This window comes from Brassica oleracea, chromosome C6 (assembly GCF_000695525.1).
Source record: "Brassica oleracea var. oleracea cultivar TO1000 chromosome C6, BOL, whole genome shotgun sequence".
Taxonomy (NCBI): domain Eukaryota; kingdom Viridiplantae; phylum Streptophyta; class Magnoliopsida; order Brassicales; family Brassicaceae; genus Brassica; species Brassica oleracea.
Window position 1 is genome coordinate 27135459 of NC_027753.1, and position 13936 is coordinate 27149394.

The 13936-nt window shown below is 38.9% G+C and overlaps 5 protein-coding genes across 7 annotated transcripts in view; all 5 read left to right on the top strand.

The window, feature by feature from the left end:
• LOC106300126 (mannose-1-phosphate guanyltransferase alpha-like) overlaps window positions 1-2115 on the top strand; it is an 8191-nt gene extending 6076 nt beyond the window's left edge. For 2 of the 3 annotated variants that reach the window (XM_013736204.1, XM_013736205.1), the window contains exons 8-16: window positions 363-455; window positions 537-627; window positions 738-786; window positions 867-980; window positions 1069-1216; window positions 1298-1390; window positions 1483-1551; window positions 1657-1699; window positions 1788-2115. In XM_013736204.1, coding sequence (XP_013591658.1) covers window positions 363-455; window positions 537-627; window positions 738-786; window positions 867-980; window positions 1069-1216; window positions 1298-1390; window positions 1483-1551; window positions 1657-1699; window positions 1788-1888 — 801 coding nt within the window. In that variant the 3' untranslated portion in view covers window positions 1889-2115. Of the gene's footprint in view, window positions 1-362; window positions 456-536; window positions 628-737; window positions 787-866; window positions 981-1068; window positions 1217-1297; window positions 1391-1482; window positions 1556-1656; window positions 1700-1787 lie in introns of all 3 variants that reach the window. The other variant, XM_013736206.1, reaches the window with a different exon arrangement.
• A 591-nt stretch (window positions 2116-2706) lies between these two features.
• LOC106298524 (two-component response regulator ARR15-like) lies at window positions 2707-4124 on the top strand. The gene is made up of 5 exons (XM_013734660.1): window positions 2707-3051; window positions 3147-3223; window positions 3422-3499; window positions 3611-3681; window positions 3768-4124. Exons 1-5 carry the CDS (start codon window positions 2844-2846, stop codon window positions 4003-4005), a joined length of 672 nt encoding a protein of 223 aa, XP_013590114.1. The 5' UTR covers window positions 2707-2843; the 3' UTR covers window positions 4006-4124.
• A 1415-nt stretch (window positions 4125-5539) lies between these two features.
• On the top strand, window positions 5540-7021 carry LOC106298522 (probable myosin-binding protein 6). Its single transcript, XM_013734659.1, has one exon. It carries the CDS (start codon window positions 5540-5542, stop codon window positions 7019-7021), a length of 1482 nt encoding a protein of 493 aa, XP_013590113.1.
• Window positions 7022-7797: 776 nt separating this feature from the next.
• Window positions 7798-8552, top strand: LOC106297877 (germin-like protein subfamily T member 3). Its single transcript, XM_013734026.1, has one exon. It carries the CDS (start codon window positions 7798-7800, stop codon window positions 8485-8487), a length of 690 nt encoding a protein of 229 aa, XP_013589480.1. The 3' UTR covers window positions 8488-8552.
• A 1491-nt stretch (window positions 8553-10043) lies between these two features.
• LOC106300965 (probable beta-1,3-galactosyltransferase 18) lies at window positions 10044-12933 on the top strand. The gene is made up of 7 exons (XM_013737260.1): window positions 10044-11064; window positions 11138-11370; window positions 11440-11730; window positions 11811-11939; window positions 12010-12183; window positions 12269-12376; window positions 12454-12933. The coding sequence occupies exons 1-7, from the start codon at window positions 10227-10229 to the stop codon at window positions 12664-12666; spliced, it is 1986 nt and encodes a 661-aa protein (XP_013592714.1). The 5' UTR covers window positions 10044-10226; the 3' UTR covers window positions 12667-12933.
• Window positions 12934-13936: the final 1003 nt, after the last annotated feature.

Sequence of the window (13936 nt, forward strand, 5' to 3'; positions counted from 1 at the left end):
ATCCCTCAACGTAAGTCTAGAGAGTGTTTCGTAGAGTTTATAGTTCGATAGGGCGATCACGAGTGAGGCGTGATTCGTCTGCCATGGTTGTATCCTGGGACTCTATATTCGTACAGTCCCGTCTCACTAACGGAGCGAATATTTTGAGTTAAGGAAAGAGATCATATCTCGACTCCATGTCTCTTTGCGAATACGATTTCTTATCGTTCTTGTATTCGTCTTTTACATTCGTTTATTTCCTTAAAATCGCTTTTATTCTATCGTTTATGTCAGTCCGGTTTTCCGGCTTCTACAAAGATTAGTCTTGTTTTTGTTTCTGGTTGATGTTATCAAAGTTTGATTTCTGAGTTTTGGTTGTTTAGGTCTCTCCTGAATCAGCAAACCAATTTGGAGAACTGGTTGCAGATCCTGTTACTAATGAACTGCTTCATTACACCGAGAAACCCGAAACTTTTGTATGTACATATCACTGAGATGATAATCAGCTCCTTAACATCCCCAAGATTTGATTCTAACTTGTTTTTTTTGAAACACAGGTCAGTGACCGTATTAACTGCGGTGTTTATGTATTTACACCTGACATTTTCACTGCCATAAGAGATGTTTCCTTTCAAAGGAAAGATACAGGTAAAAGCAAGTAACAAAGATCTTAAAACATAGTGTATATGCTTTCTTCTCTTATTATTATACATCTTCAAAGTCCCTCTCATTCTTGTTCCCTTTTTCTTTTGTCTTAGCAATTCTGAGACGTGTTTCCAGCTTTGAAGCTCTTCAACCGGCAACAAGGTTTGTCTGCCTGTATCTTCATAGCCTTTGAACTGAATCTTCTTAAGATTGATATGTTTTTCACCCTTTTTTTAAAATAGGATCCCAGCAGATTTTGTAAGACTGGATCAAGACATACTTTCACCTCTAGCTGGGAAGAAGCAGTTATATACTTACGAGACTTTGGATTTCTGGGAACAAATCAAATCTCCTGGGTATGCCTTTTGCCTTATCTCATTTCTTACAGCTGAAACAGGTTATCAATTGTTTACGTCTCTTACCTATTGGTTGACTTTTGAGCAGGATGTCGCTGAGGTGCTCGGGACTCTATCTTTCTCAGTTCCGGTTGACATCTCCGCAAGTGTTGGCTAGTGGTGATGGAACAAAGAGCGCAATAGTGATTGGTGATGTTTACATACATCCTTCTGCAAAAATACACCCAACTGCAAAGGTAAGTTCCCTCTGGTTGTGTCCCTTGTTGAAGCAACTTCTTACTTTTATCACAAAGACATTCTGTTTGCTCTATTAACAGATTGGTCCCAACGTATCAATCTCTGCAAATGCTCGTGTTGGGCCTGGTGTCAGGCTCATCAGCTGTATCATCCTTGACAACGTTGAGATCATGGTATGTTTTCCTATATCAGAGACTTAAAGAGAAAAACGAGCAAAGTTTTCTCTTGTGATCGACTCTCTTTAGTGACTGTTTTGCTTGCATAGGAAAATGCAGTGGTGACTAACGCAATTGTTGGGTGGAAATCTTCTATAGGGAGATGGTCCCGTGTCCAGGCATGTTTCTCTCTTCTCCTCATCTCTTAAGAGTCTGACCTTTAAATGTTTCTTTCTTGTTTCCTACACAATCATGAACCTGAACTTATACTTTGTTGATCACAGGCTGAGGGAGTCTACAACTCCAAACTAGGAGTTACTATTCTCGGTAAAGTTTTTTTTATATTCACTTCCTTAAAGAGTCTCTCCTTCTACTTATAGACATAAAGGTAATCTGAAACATAAATGGATTTCAGGAGACTCGGTTGCAGTTGAAGACGAGGTTGTGGTGACCAGCAGTATTGTTCTTCCAAACAAGACACTCAACGTCAGTGTTCAAGACGAGATCATCTTATAACTCAAGAAAGGAAACCAACCTTGAGGATCCATATACCATCATGTCCCTGAGATTCAGTGTTCACTGGAGAAATCACAAAAGCAAGTATTTGAGAATTATTTCACATGAATCTTTTGTTTAAATTTGTACCAGATTCCACCATATATACTGAGTCACAGCTACTGTAAATGCACTGGATTTTGGCCCATGATATATGATAATAAAGCACTTGTGTCTTTTCCCATGAAGCTCTAGTGTATCAATGTCCATAGCTGTTTTTAGCATATGCAAGTCAAACGGTCGAAGAGCATATAGTCCGCGTCTAAAATTTAGATTTTTCTTTTAAGATAGTGTATAGTTTAAAGTTACATTTTAAAAATTTTATAGGTATACTTTGAGATTTAATGCTTGTAACTTCAAAAGAAACACTAAATATATAAAGATAGTACTGTTAACTTTTAAAAATTACATCATTACTTCATTAAATGCACCATTTATATTTTTCTAAACAAGGTCTAAAAAACAATTTGAGACGGCATTGTCAATGTCTCTAAAGAAAATGACATGAATGTTTTGAGCATGGTGAATTAAAGGCCACCAACTCCTATTCAAGGAGGATCAAGACATAAACACATTACTATCAACATTAATAGACAGTAGTTACTGTGATTACTAGGACTAATAAAAATCTACAGAGGAGAGTTGTCATTGTCAGATAAGAGTGAAAAGAGAGCAGACAAAGGATTGTAAAATCAAAAGAGATTGGGACCCTCAAAAGATAATGACCGTGAAGACTGAAGACACAACAATGTTACGTTATCTGACAAGACATAAACACATCATTTATCGATATAGATTTGATTTCCTCTCTAAAAGATCCGATCCTCCAGATTCTCTTCTCTGTGTTTATATCACACCACCATCCCTTCTCTTCTCTCTCTCTTATTTATCCAACTCATCGTCTTCCCTCACATTGATGTTTGTGTCCTTCTTTGACGTTATATATCTAACATCCCTCTTCTTCATTCTACTTTCAGTTTCACAAGAGAGAACAATGGCAGTGGGAGATTTATCTTCTTCTTCTTCTTCTTCTTCCTCCCAGGAGTTGCATGTTCTCGCTGTTGATGATAATTTTGTTGACCGTAAGGTGATAGAGAGGTTGCTTAGGATCTCTGCTTGTAAAGGTAATAAATAATAAGGCAAAACCGTTTCTCATTCTGTTTCTTTTGCTCCTCTTTGCTTTGGTCTCTTGATTGTGGGGTTTGTTTACTAAATACAGTGACGACTGTCGAGAGTGGGACAAGGGCTCTTCAGTACCTTGGCCTAGATGGAGACAATGGATCTTCTGCTCTTAAGGTACTGTTCCTTTCTTCAAAGCCTTCTTGCGAAAAAAAAAAAAAAAATTTGAAAACTTGACTTGTTTTCTCTTCTGGTTTGGCTCCCAAGAAACCTAAGATTTGTTGTCAGTTTCTCGAACATTAGACTTTGTGTATCATCAAGATTTTCTTTTGATGCAGTCTATATGAAAAGTTGTGCTAAATTTTGATAAAACAGGATTTGAAGGTGAACTTGATAGTGACAGATTACTCTATGCCAGGACTAACAGGATATGAACTACTCAAGAAGATCAAAGTCAGTTTACCTTTCTTTTTTACATAGAACTTTTCATTTATGAGTTTTTTGTTTTGGTTTTTGAATGAAGCTTAGTTACACAGAAACAAAGTTGTTTAATTTTATTACCAGGAGTCATCTGCATTTAGGGAGATACCAGTAGTCATAATGTCCTCTGAGAATATACAACCTCGTATTGAACAGTAAGTGATTGTTATTAGTATCGTTCAAACTGAAACAATTAATCTCAACTATTATGTAATCTGATTTTGGGTATTTTTTTTTGTAGATGTATGACAGAGGGAGCAGAGGATTTCCTGCTAAAACCGGTGAAGTTAGCAGACGTGAAGCGGTTAACAGAACTTATAATGAGAAGTGGTGAACCTCAAGAAGAAGATAAAGCCAAACACTCTTATCCTAACAGAATCCTACAAAACAACACTGATTCATCATCATCGTCTCATGATTATGTTTCCTCTGTGGATGATGACACTCCATCTTCCAAGCGAATGAAACTAGAATCTTAGGGCTCATGATTGAGCAGCTTTGAGTATTTTCTCCCACTCCTTTCTTTTGTTTTCAGTAATACACTACAATTAGCCAAGATGTTGTTATGTTTTGATATATGCAAGTTTTTAGATCCTGATTCTCTCATCTTATGACTGTTTTTCTAAAAACAAAAGTATACGTGTAAATTAAAAAAAAGTAAACGTCGAACTATATGTACATGATCTTCAATGCCATGCACGATTTCACTTGTGTTTCATAAGAAGAAAGATGCAGTACAAAGGGTGAGCTCATCCCATGGCCGTGCCTGAGAATTTTAGGCCCTAAAGCCCAATTATTAATTTGGCCCCCCCAAAACTATGAGAATTTAAAATGTTTAGGTGAAGAATCGAACTGGGCACCTTATATACTTCTAATAAGTACATTACCAACCTAGCCACTTAGTTATTTCTGTTAGGATTTGGCCCCTAATATTTATATAATTTTTCAAGGCCCCAAGCATATGCTTGATTGGCTTTTACTCAGGCACGGCCCTGGCTCATCCTCAAGTAAAGCCGCCACAGTCACTAAGATAAAAACAAATATATCCCCATATTAAGAAACCTTTCACTTTAAAACAATTTGTGTAAGACCATGATTATTGGAGGTTCTTAGGGTGGGGTTCTTAACAAAATATAAGAATCTGTCTCTTAACTTTTAACTAAAAAAGTTAAGAACCGGTTCTTATATTCCGCTAAGAACTCCACTCTAAGAACCCCCGACGGATTCTTATATTCCGCTAAGAATTCCACTCTAAGAACCCCCAATAATCATGCTCAACAGAGCGGTGGATTCAGAACATTGTGCTCAGATCTTTTGGCTAAGCTACTCAACTGGTTTCACTTACTAAGTTTTTGCTACAATTAAGTTTATGTATTTGGCTAAGTTTTTGAGAATAGGACTAAGTGGGTTTCTAGAGTTTCATCATCATCTTTTTTTTAATCCTTCCACGTTGGAAGGTTGTTGTAATACTGTCTAGACACTCGTGTGGATCTATCAAAACTTATTATTATATTTACTTTATATAGTAAGATATATCTGAGGAGGATGTTGTAGTATTGGTAGAATAATGTCATTTATCTTTTATGATTAGGTACAAAACCTGTTTTGCAAGCAACCGTCTTCCAATCACAGAACATAATTCCCATTGATTAATCAACCAATCAAACAACATCATATAGATATGTAGATGTCATGTGTGTGTTGGCATGTTCTTTGTTTCGGTCGTGCAAGGTGGTATTCAGTTTAAGCGTCAACGACAAAGTTCTCCTCACGTCTAAGCTGGAAAGATTTACTCAAATCCCATTTGTGTTTTTTTTTTGTCTATCTGTTGTCTCTAAATTTTTTCAATTCCAAATATTATCCTTTGTTTTTTGACTAATTTAGGCCGTTTTAGACTTCCCCAAACCTATAAATAGAAACACAATCATAACACATAACTCACAAGAGTGTGAGAGAGAGAGAGAGATCCTGATCTATGTTCTTTTGTTGATCTTTTGGCCAATTTGATCTAACATGATTATACAATTGCTCTGTTTCTTCTTGTTCTTGTTTCTTCTTTTACAAGTCACCATGCTTAAACGTTCTTTCAAGAATTTTGTTGAACAAGAACTCGGATCTTTCCCTCAGCTCCTCATCTACACCCTTCTTGAATTGACTCTCATCACCATCCTCTTCATAGACGGGGCTCTCGCCTTCTTATCAAACCAATACGCAAGATTCTTCGAGCTCAACACTCCTTGCCTCCTCTGCACCAGAATCGACCACGTTCTTGTCCCTAGAAACCCTCATTTCTATTACAACGACTCAATCTGCGACTCTCACAAGAAGAAAGTCTCTTCCCTTGCTTATTGCCATGTCCACAAGAAACTCTCTGAGATCAAACATATGTGTGAAGGCTGTCTTCTCTCTTTCGCCACCCAGAAGGAATCTGACTGTGACACGTATAAGTCTCTCATTGGGATCTTGCATAAAGATCTTGAGCTTCTCATTGATGACCAAAGAGAGCTTGCCTTGGCGCTCAAGAAAGACGATAACCTTGTTCAGACATCAACAAACCTGGTGGATTACAAGACAAACAACATTAGCTTGAAACAACATTGCTCTTGTTGCGGAGATTTATTGAAGAACAACGGTTCTTTCCTTGCTCCTGCTCCTTCTCCTAGGGTTCCCTACAACAAGCTATCTGAGAATGAATCTGAGTTTAGGGTTTTGGATGTGGACATAACACCGAGTGTTGTAAGAGGAGGTAGCAAGTTCTTTGGGACTCCTCTTAGAAAACTTCCTTTGGATAAGACAGAGAATACTTCTGACTTGGCTGATTCAGACGGTGAATCTATCCTTAATCAGCTCAAGAAAGAGGCTCGCTTGGACAAGAAGTCACTGATGCATTTGTATATGGAGTTAGATGAAGAGAGAAGTGCTTCAGCTGTTGCAGCCAACAACGCTATGGCTATGATTACAAAGCTACAAGCCGAAAAAGCCGCTGTTCAAATGGAGGCTTTGCAGTGCCAGAGAATGATGGATGAACAAGCAGAGTATGACCAAGAAGCTTTGCAGTCTCTGAGTAGTGAATTGGCAAAGAGGGAAGAGGATATGAAGGAGCTTGAAGATGAACTTGAGGCTTACAGAGAGAGATATGGATGTTTAACGGATAAAGATGATGTGAGAGAAGAGCTTCTTGAGGAACACGGCAGTGCCAGTGTAGTTTGTTATTCAAATCATGAGGACAATGGAGCAAACATTGATCAAACTGGGTCTTGTAAATCCGAAGAATCGAGATTCTTAGGGCAAATGAAAGGAGCTGAAAGCAAAGAAGGTATAGTAAAGGAGCTTTCAGAGATCACAGAGAGGCTAAGTGCTCTTCAATCAAATGGTGAACTGCTGAAACATATTGCTGATGTTTTAGATGTTAGTGAAGGTGAAGCAATTCTATTGCACATAACTCAAAATTTGCACATGCTTCGTAGTTTTGTTGCTATGCCTTCAGAATCATGAACTTGTAATACATCTTTTGTTGTTTCTTAGAGAACACGCAAGCTTCCAACGCCTTGTCTTAAATTCAAAACATTTCTCTTATTCTTAGTCGCTAAAATGTTTCAGATTTGCTCCATTGAATAAATATTTGGACCTCATTGGTTAAAACACAATTTTGTTTGTTGAGTTTATATGTGACTTTCTTAAATATATTTAAAAATTTAAAGAAAACTGATCGCTAAAGCCTAATCTTTTTAATTACCCTGAAAATTCTTCACTTTAGATTCATAGTGTCTGAAATTAGTTTTGAAAATTTCAATATAAAAAGTAACGTATCAATATAGGTTTGAACCCGAGATACAACCGAACCAACTTCTTACATTACTACTAGACCCACCAACACTTTGATAACATTAACTTTCGTGGCAAACAAAGTCTTCCTTCATGAAACCAATCCTTGAAGATGGATTGCAGAAACAAAAAATTATCGAACTGAAACTATTTAATTAGTTACGTTATTATAACCAAACAATACAGCAATTATTTCGTTAGGGAATATAGGTTTGATTGGTCTTTCTTTTAGTCTATTTGTGATTGCGTGTACATCAAGACAATTAAACCTGACTTACTTAAACCTAAATGAAAACCACAGAAATATTACACCAATACGAACCCAACATTCATAAAGTTTCAATCTTTCATGTGTTTGCCTTAAACCAATCTTATCTTATTCTATCTCGTTATAAGGTCAGTCCAAGAAATACCAAATTCCTGAGGCTATATAATCAACAGTAACCATGGTGACTTATCTTCATCATAACTCCCTAGCAATAACTACTTTTATCTATAGAGTTTCAGTCCTCTTTGCACTCTGCATCACTCTCTTCACCAACCCAGCCCTCTCCGGCTACAATAACCCCTTACAAGACTTCTGTGTAGCTGACCTCCAAGCTACCCCATCCAACACTGGCTACCCATGCAAGTCACAAGTCACCTCTGAAGACTTCTTCTACTCCGGCTTAAGCACTCCGCTAAACACTTCAAACCCTAAAGGTGTAGCCGCTAATAGAGCAAACCTCATGACGTTTCCAGGATTAAACACGATGGGAATATCAATGTACAACGTTGCAGTGGCCGCAGGAGTAGCTAACCCGCCTCACTCCCACCCTGGTGTGACCGAGGCAGGGGTCGTGGTCGAAGGCTTGGTCTTGATTGGGTTCTTGACGAATAACTACACGTTGTACTCGAAGGTTGCTGGTCCTGGTGACATGTTTGTGATTCCTCCGGGGCTCATACACTACGAGATGAACGTTGGGAAAACGGAAGCTCGGCTTTTGACTGTGGTGGCTAGTGAGTGGCCTAGCGAGGTGCTTGTGCCGCACACTTTGTTTCTTGCGAAACCAGCGATTCCAGACTTTGTTTTGAAGAAGATTTTCAAGACTGATGGTAAAACAATCAACATGCTCAGGACTAAGTTAGCTAATTAAACATATGTTTATGTGTTTCCACTGAAAAAATGTAATCTGGTATGAGTTTGCCTTAAAAATGAATAAATGAGCTGTCTTTTTATTTGTTTTTTTTTTCACAATAAAAATCTCAACATATATGGGAGATTTTCCGTTTTATGTCATTTCAAAAATAAACATTTGTTACCAAATATAAAACATTGATTCGCAAAGTAAAACATCAATCACTGAAACAAAGTCAAGTATAGCAGAAAAAATCTTAATTTACGAGTTTTTATTTGAAAAAAAAATCCATTTCATTTACTTTTACTATTCTATTAAGTTCGTTGAAATATCCTCAATAAAATACTCTTATGGGTTTATATCACACGTGTCACATGAAACATAAATTCGATTTATAAAATTCACGTCCTTGAAATTTGGAAGAATCTCTATCATCTATCTGTATAATATATTTTTTTTGTCAGACATTCTCTTTTTACGAGAGAGTCTAAATGGGCATTACAGAGGAGAGTTACGTAAGACTCAAGCCCTGTTCGTTTATTAGACGCGGCGTCAATAACGTGCGATCAAAAATATCAAAGGCCACGTCAGCAATTCATTAAAAACAGCTTGTGCGAAGATGTTGCGACTCAATTATACACGGAACAATTGCCGCCGCTGGCAGTAACGAAGTCGCTGTTTTTTACGGCGACCATTAAAATGGATGAAAGAGCTTTAGCGTCAGTTACGGCGGCAATTGTCATGTCGTTATTTCTCTCAATCGTTTGTTATTTTTTAGACGCTCATCTTTGCCGCGGTGTCTAAGAAACGAACATGGCTTCAATTACATAAAGAAACTCGACTAACAAGTAAACAAATATGAAGCCCAGTTTACTTGATTTTACATCGAGACTCTTTGGATATGTACCAGACATTCCACGCGTCTATTACAGAAATATCCCAGCCACGTGTCTTCACCTATTATTGTATGATCACCAAAGACATGCGCCTATACGCGCCACCGCGGAGAATGGAAAGTTTGAGATGCAACTCCGTCACAAAACGGCGATCTGCATCATCTTTTTTGTGGACACATTTATGAACTCCCCTTAACTCTTATCTTTCGCTCAAGCCGTTGTCTTTGGAGGAGGATTATATAGAACATCAAAATCCATCGAAGAAACAAGCGTAAAACCATGAAGTTTTGCTTTGTTAGAGATTGAAAACACAAAAAATCGCCACAGAGAAAACTTCAAAATCACCTAGTGAAAGCAAGATCCGCTAACCGGAAGAGAATATTTACAACAAAAAGACAAAAACTAAAGATGGTAACCGGTGGCGTGACCGAACACTGTTTATACGAAGGTCTTCTATTTTGATGAGAGAAGTTGGAGGTCAGAAGAGAGAGGATGAAAAAGTCACGACAATTTGTATAATATAGATTTCAGAATTTGTATTATACACAACAATTATAGATGCTATAACGTTGCTGAAAAGGCTATTTAATTAAGATAAATAAATATAAAAAGTTTAAGATATTTAAATTTGAAAAAGGGAAATTGATTAATAATTCTACTAACATACGCCTTAAAAAAGGAATCAAGATCTCCTTTTCTCCTCCTCCATCTCTCGTCATCATCATCATCGTCTCTGCTTATTTTTTCTTCTCTTTATTCATTATTACTCTACGAACAAAGCTACGAACTTTCTACCACTCTCGGATCCCTCTCCATTCAAAGTTAGCTTCTTTCTATTTCATTTGCTTGGATCCCAAGGAAATGAAGAAACCCAAATCATCAAAAGCCGAAAAAATCGACAAACTCGATCTCTTCTCGTCACTATGGAAGCAGAGACCTTTCCGCGTAATCATCGCAATAGGGTGTCTCTATCTCCTAATGGTCACCGTCGAGATACCTCTCGTGTTCAAATCCTGGTCCTCCACCAGCAGCTCCGCCTCCATCGATTCTCTCTCAAGGCTCGAGAAGCTCGAAACAGAGCAGCAAGAGCCCCAATTCGAAACAATCCCTAACCCACCATCGTCTAAACCGACCCTGAACCGGACGGTACGCGAACATCACCGAGGCCTTCTCTCAAGCCTTCGATTCGATTCGGAAACGTTCGACCCGAGTAGCAAAGACGGGTCAGTGGAGCTTCACAAGTCGGCTAAGGAGGCGTGGCAGCTAGGTAGGAAGCTGTGGAAGGAGCTCGAGTCAGGGAGGCTTGAGAAGTCTGTGGAGAAGCCTGAGAAGAACAAATCCGACACGTGTCCACACTCTGTTTCGTTAACCGGGTCGGAGTTTATGACCCGGGAGAATCAGCTGATGGAGCTCCCCTGTGGTTTGACGTTGGGGTCGCATGTGACTTTGGTGGGTAGGCCGAGGAAAGGTCATCCCAAGGAAGGTGATGGGTCTAAGTTGGTTTCTCAGTTTGTGATTGAGCTTCAAGGTTTGAAGACCGTTGATGGAGAGGATCCTCCTCGGATCTTGCATTTTAACCCGAGGCTTAAAGGTGATTGGAGCCGTAAGCCGGTGATTGAGCAGAACACTTGTTATAGAATGCAGTGGGGATCTTCGCAACGGTGTGAAGGATGGAGGTCAAGAGATGAAGAGGAGACTGGTGAGTGTTTAGTTTAGTTTAAGTGTATAATCTCTTATTAGCAAATGATTAATAGGTTAGTGTTGTTTTGCAGTTGATAGTCATGTGAAGTGTGAGAAGTGGATCCGTGATGATGATAACTACTCAGAAGGGTCGAGAGCGAGATGGTGGTTGAATAGACTTATAGGACGGAGGAAGAGAGTCAAAGTAGAATGGCCGTTTCCTTTTGTCGAAGAGAAGCTCTTTGTTCTCACTCTTAGCGCTGGTTTAGAAGGTTACCATATTAACGTTGATGGACAGCATGTTACTTCCTTTCCTTATCGCACTGTGAGTATACATATATATCTACATGATTGTGTTCAGATATAATGGCATTGAGTTGGTTTGTTCTGTTAGGGTTTCACACTAGAGGATGCAACGGGGCTTACCGTGAACGGAGACATTGATGTCCACTCTGTTGTTGTTGCCTCTCTGCCAACATCACATCCCAGCTTTGCTCCCCAAAGGCACCTCGAGTTGTCAAAGAGATGGCAGGCGCCTTTGGTTCCCGATGGGCCTGTGGAGCTTTTTATTGGCATTCTTTCTGCAGGCAATCATTTCGGAGAAAGGATGGCTGTGAGGAAGTCGTGGATGCAGCATGTTCTTATTACATCTTCAAAAGTTGTTGCTCGTTTCTTTGTGGCACTCGTAAGTGTGTTTTTTTACATTTGTTCATATCGTGTTAAGTTATGAAGGCTTATTTGTATCTGTGATGTGCATTTCACCAGCATGGGAGGAAGGAGGTGAATGTGGAACTGAAGAAAGAAGCAGAGTACTTTGGGGACATTGTACTTGTTCCTTACATGGATAGCTATGATCTTGTCGTGCTGAAAACTGTTGCCATATGTGAACACGGAGTGAGTTATTAGATGCTTCCTCATAATCGTTCTTGATGAAATGTTTCTGATGAGGAGTTGATTGGTGCAGGCTCTTGCATACTCTGCAAAGTACATAATGAAGTGTGACGATGATACATTTGTAAAACTTGGCGCAGTGATCAACGAGGTAAAGAAAGTACCCGAAGGTAGAAGTTTGTACATTGGTAACATGAACTATTACCACAAACCTCTCCGTGGAGGTAAATGGGCAGTCACATACGAGGTATATACATTCTTCTGCATCACACACTCCATCTCTGTGTTACATGTTGTAGTAAAATGGTGTTGAGTGTTTTGTTATATATCAGGAATGGCCAGAGGAGGACTATCCGCCCTATGCAAATGGACCTGGATATGTTCTGTCTTCTGACATTGCACGCTTCATCGTGGAAGAGTTTGAGAGACACAGATTACGGGTAAGCAGAAGAGAGAGAATCATAACTAATTGTATCACATCTCTTTTTGACTTATCTAATATTGTTGCATACACCAGCTGTTCAAGATGGAGGATGTGAGTGTGGGAATGTGGGTGGAGCATTTCAAAAACACATCAAACCCAGTGGACTACAGACACAGTCTCAGATTTTGTCAGTTTGGTTGTGTTGAGAACTACTACACAGCTCATTACCAGTCGCCTAGACAGATGATATGCTTATGGGACAAGCTCTTAAGACAGAACAAGCCAGAGTGTTGTAACATGAGATGATCATTGAGGGAAACAGCCACGTTTTCATTTAGGCGTGCTGTAGAAAGACTAGGCATGTTGAAAAACCAATTGTGCAAGCTCACCATAGACTCTGGACTTCGATTTGATTAGTCTGCAAGCTTTAAGCCATCTAATCTGTAGAAGAATGGAAAGAAGAGTAGAGAAAGAAGCATATAGTCATACTGTTTATTCACTTTATTTGTGAATCAATTAATTTATTTTCATATGTACAAACCCATTTCTTAATCTAAATCAAAATTTGTTCTCTTTGACTGTCGACTTAGACAACATTGGCATAGAGCAAGAAACAGTTTGTGCCTTGTGAACTTCTTAAGGATTCTTCATGAATACATAAGTTTCCATTTCAAAACTTTCATCCTATGAAACCATGTACACTAATAAAGCCATCAGAATCAGAGACACACCAATAAACCCACCAAGCTTCCATGGAAAGCAGTCATTGATCTCTTGTGTTCGTTCTTCTTGTTTCTCTCATGCTTAGCTCTTTCTTCATGGTCTTTCTCTGTGTTCCGATTCAAGTGAGTTTCACATACTCTCATGGTTTTGCTATTGTAGATTGATGTAATGGATGGTTAAGGATCATTCCAGTCTGAACAAGCAATTTCAAGCAATGAACATTTTCCAAAAAGGGTTGTGCTTCTGTTGTGAAGTCAATCCTTTGTGCTGTAAGTACAGTATGCCTAAATATTCTGCAAACGTTTTCATTATGAACTAAATGTGTCCAAGTTCTCCATTAAAGAGAAATTTCAACATTTATTGGAAGGAATGTCCGTACACTCCACAAAACAAGATTCACAATTGTGGAAGAAACTACAAAAAAGGGAGACAACAATCTCTCAGCCTTCTTCCTTCCCAGCAAAGGCAATCGATACAAACATAAGTTACAGACAACTCATATAAGTTACAGACAACTCAACGGTTTGGGCATGATTGAGATCCACTGTCAGGAGTTCTACTGGAAGGATCACAGTTCACATCACAGTTACATGAGCATCTTACGGTACGACCTGGCCACTTTGACTTATCACAGTTGAAAGAAGCGAAAAGCCGTCCATCTTGAGCAAACTTTGGATGAAAAGCCCTACACATCATCCCTAATTCAGTATCAGATCAGTCAAATACCCCACCCGAATCCTGATCAGGTTACCAGAGAAGAATACTATCCACGCTGTGCAGGCAAGACAGCGCAGAATCCTGATCAGGTTACCAGAGAAGAATACTATCCACGCTGTGCAGGCAAGACAGCGCA

Excerpts from the sequence above, each read along its gene's own strand:
- LOC106298524 (XM_013734660.1), top strand. The coding sequence starts at position 2,844 with ATGTTTGTGTCCTTCTTTGACGTTATATATCTAACATCCCTCTTCTTC. Across the intron at positions 3,224-3,421 it reads ATGGATCTTCTGCTCTTAAG|GATTTGAAGGTGAACTTGAT; the intron begins GTACTGTTCCTT and ends TTGATAAAACAG. Across the intron at positions 3,682-3,767 it reads ATACAACCTCGTATTGAACA|ATGTATGACAGAGGGAGCAG; the intron begins GTAAGTGATTGT and ends TTTTTTTTGTAG.
- LOC106298522 (XM_013734659.1), top strand. The coding sequence starts at position 5,540 with ATGATTATACAATTGCTCTGTTTCTTCTTGTTCTTGTTTCTTCTTTTA.
- LOC106297877 (XM_013734026.1), top strand. The coding sequence starts at position 7,798 with ATGGTGACTTATCTTCATCATAACTCCCTAGCAATAACTACTTTTATC.
- LOC106300965 (XM_013737260.1), top strand. The coding sequence starts at position 10,227 with ATGAAGAAACCCAAATCATCAAAAGCCGAAAAAATCGACAAACTCGAT. Across the intron at positions 11,940-12,009 it reads TTGCCATATGTGAACACGGA|GCTCTTGCATACTCTGCAAA; the intron begins GTGAGTTATTAG and ends TGATTGGTGCAG. Across the intron at positions 12,184-12,268 it reads AATGGGCAGTCACATACGAG|GAATGGCCAGAGGAGGACTA; the intron begins GTATATACATTC and ends GTTATATATCAG.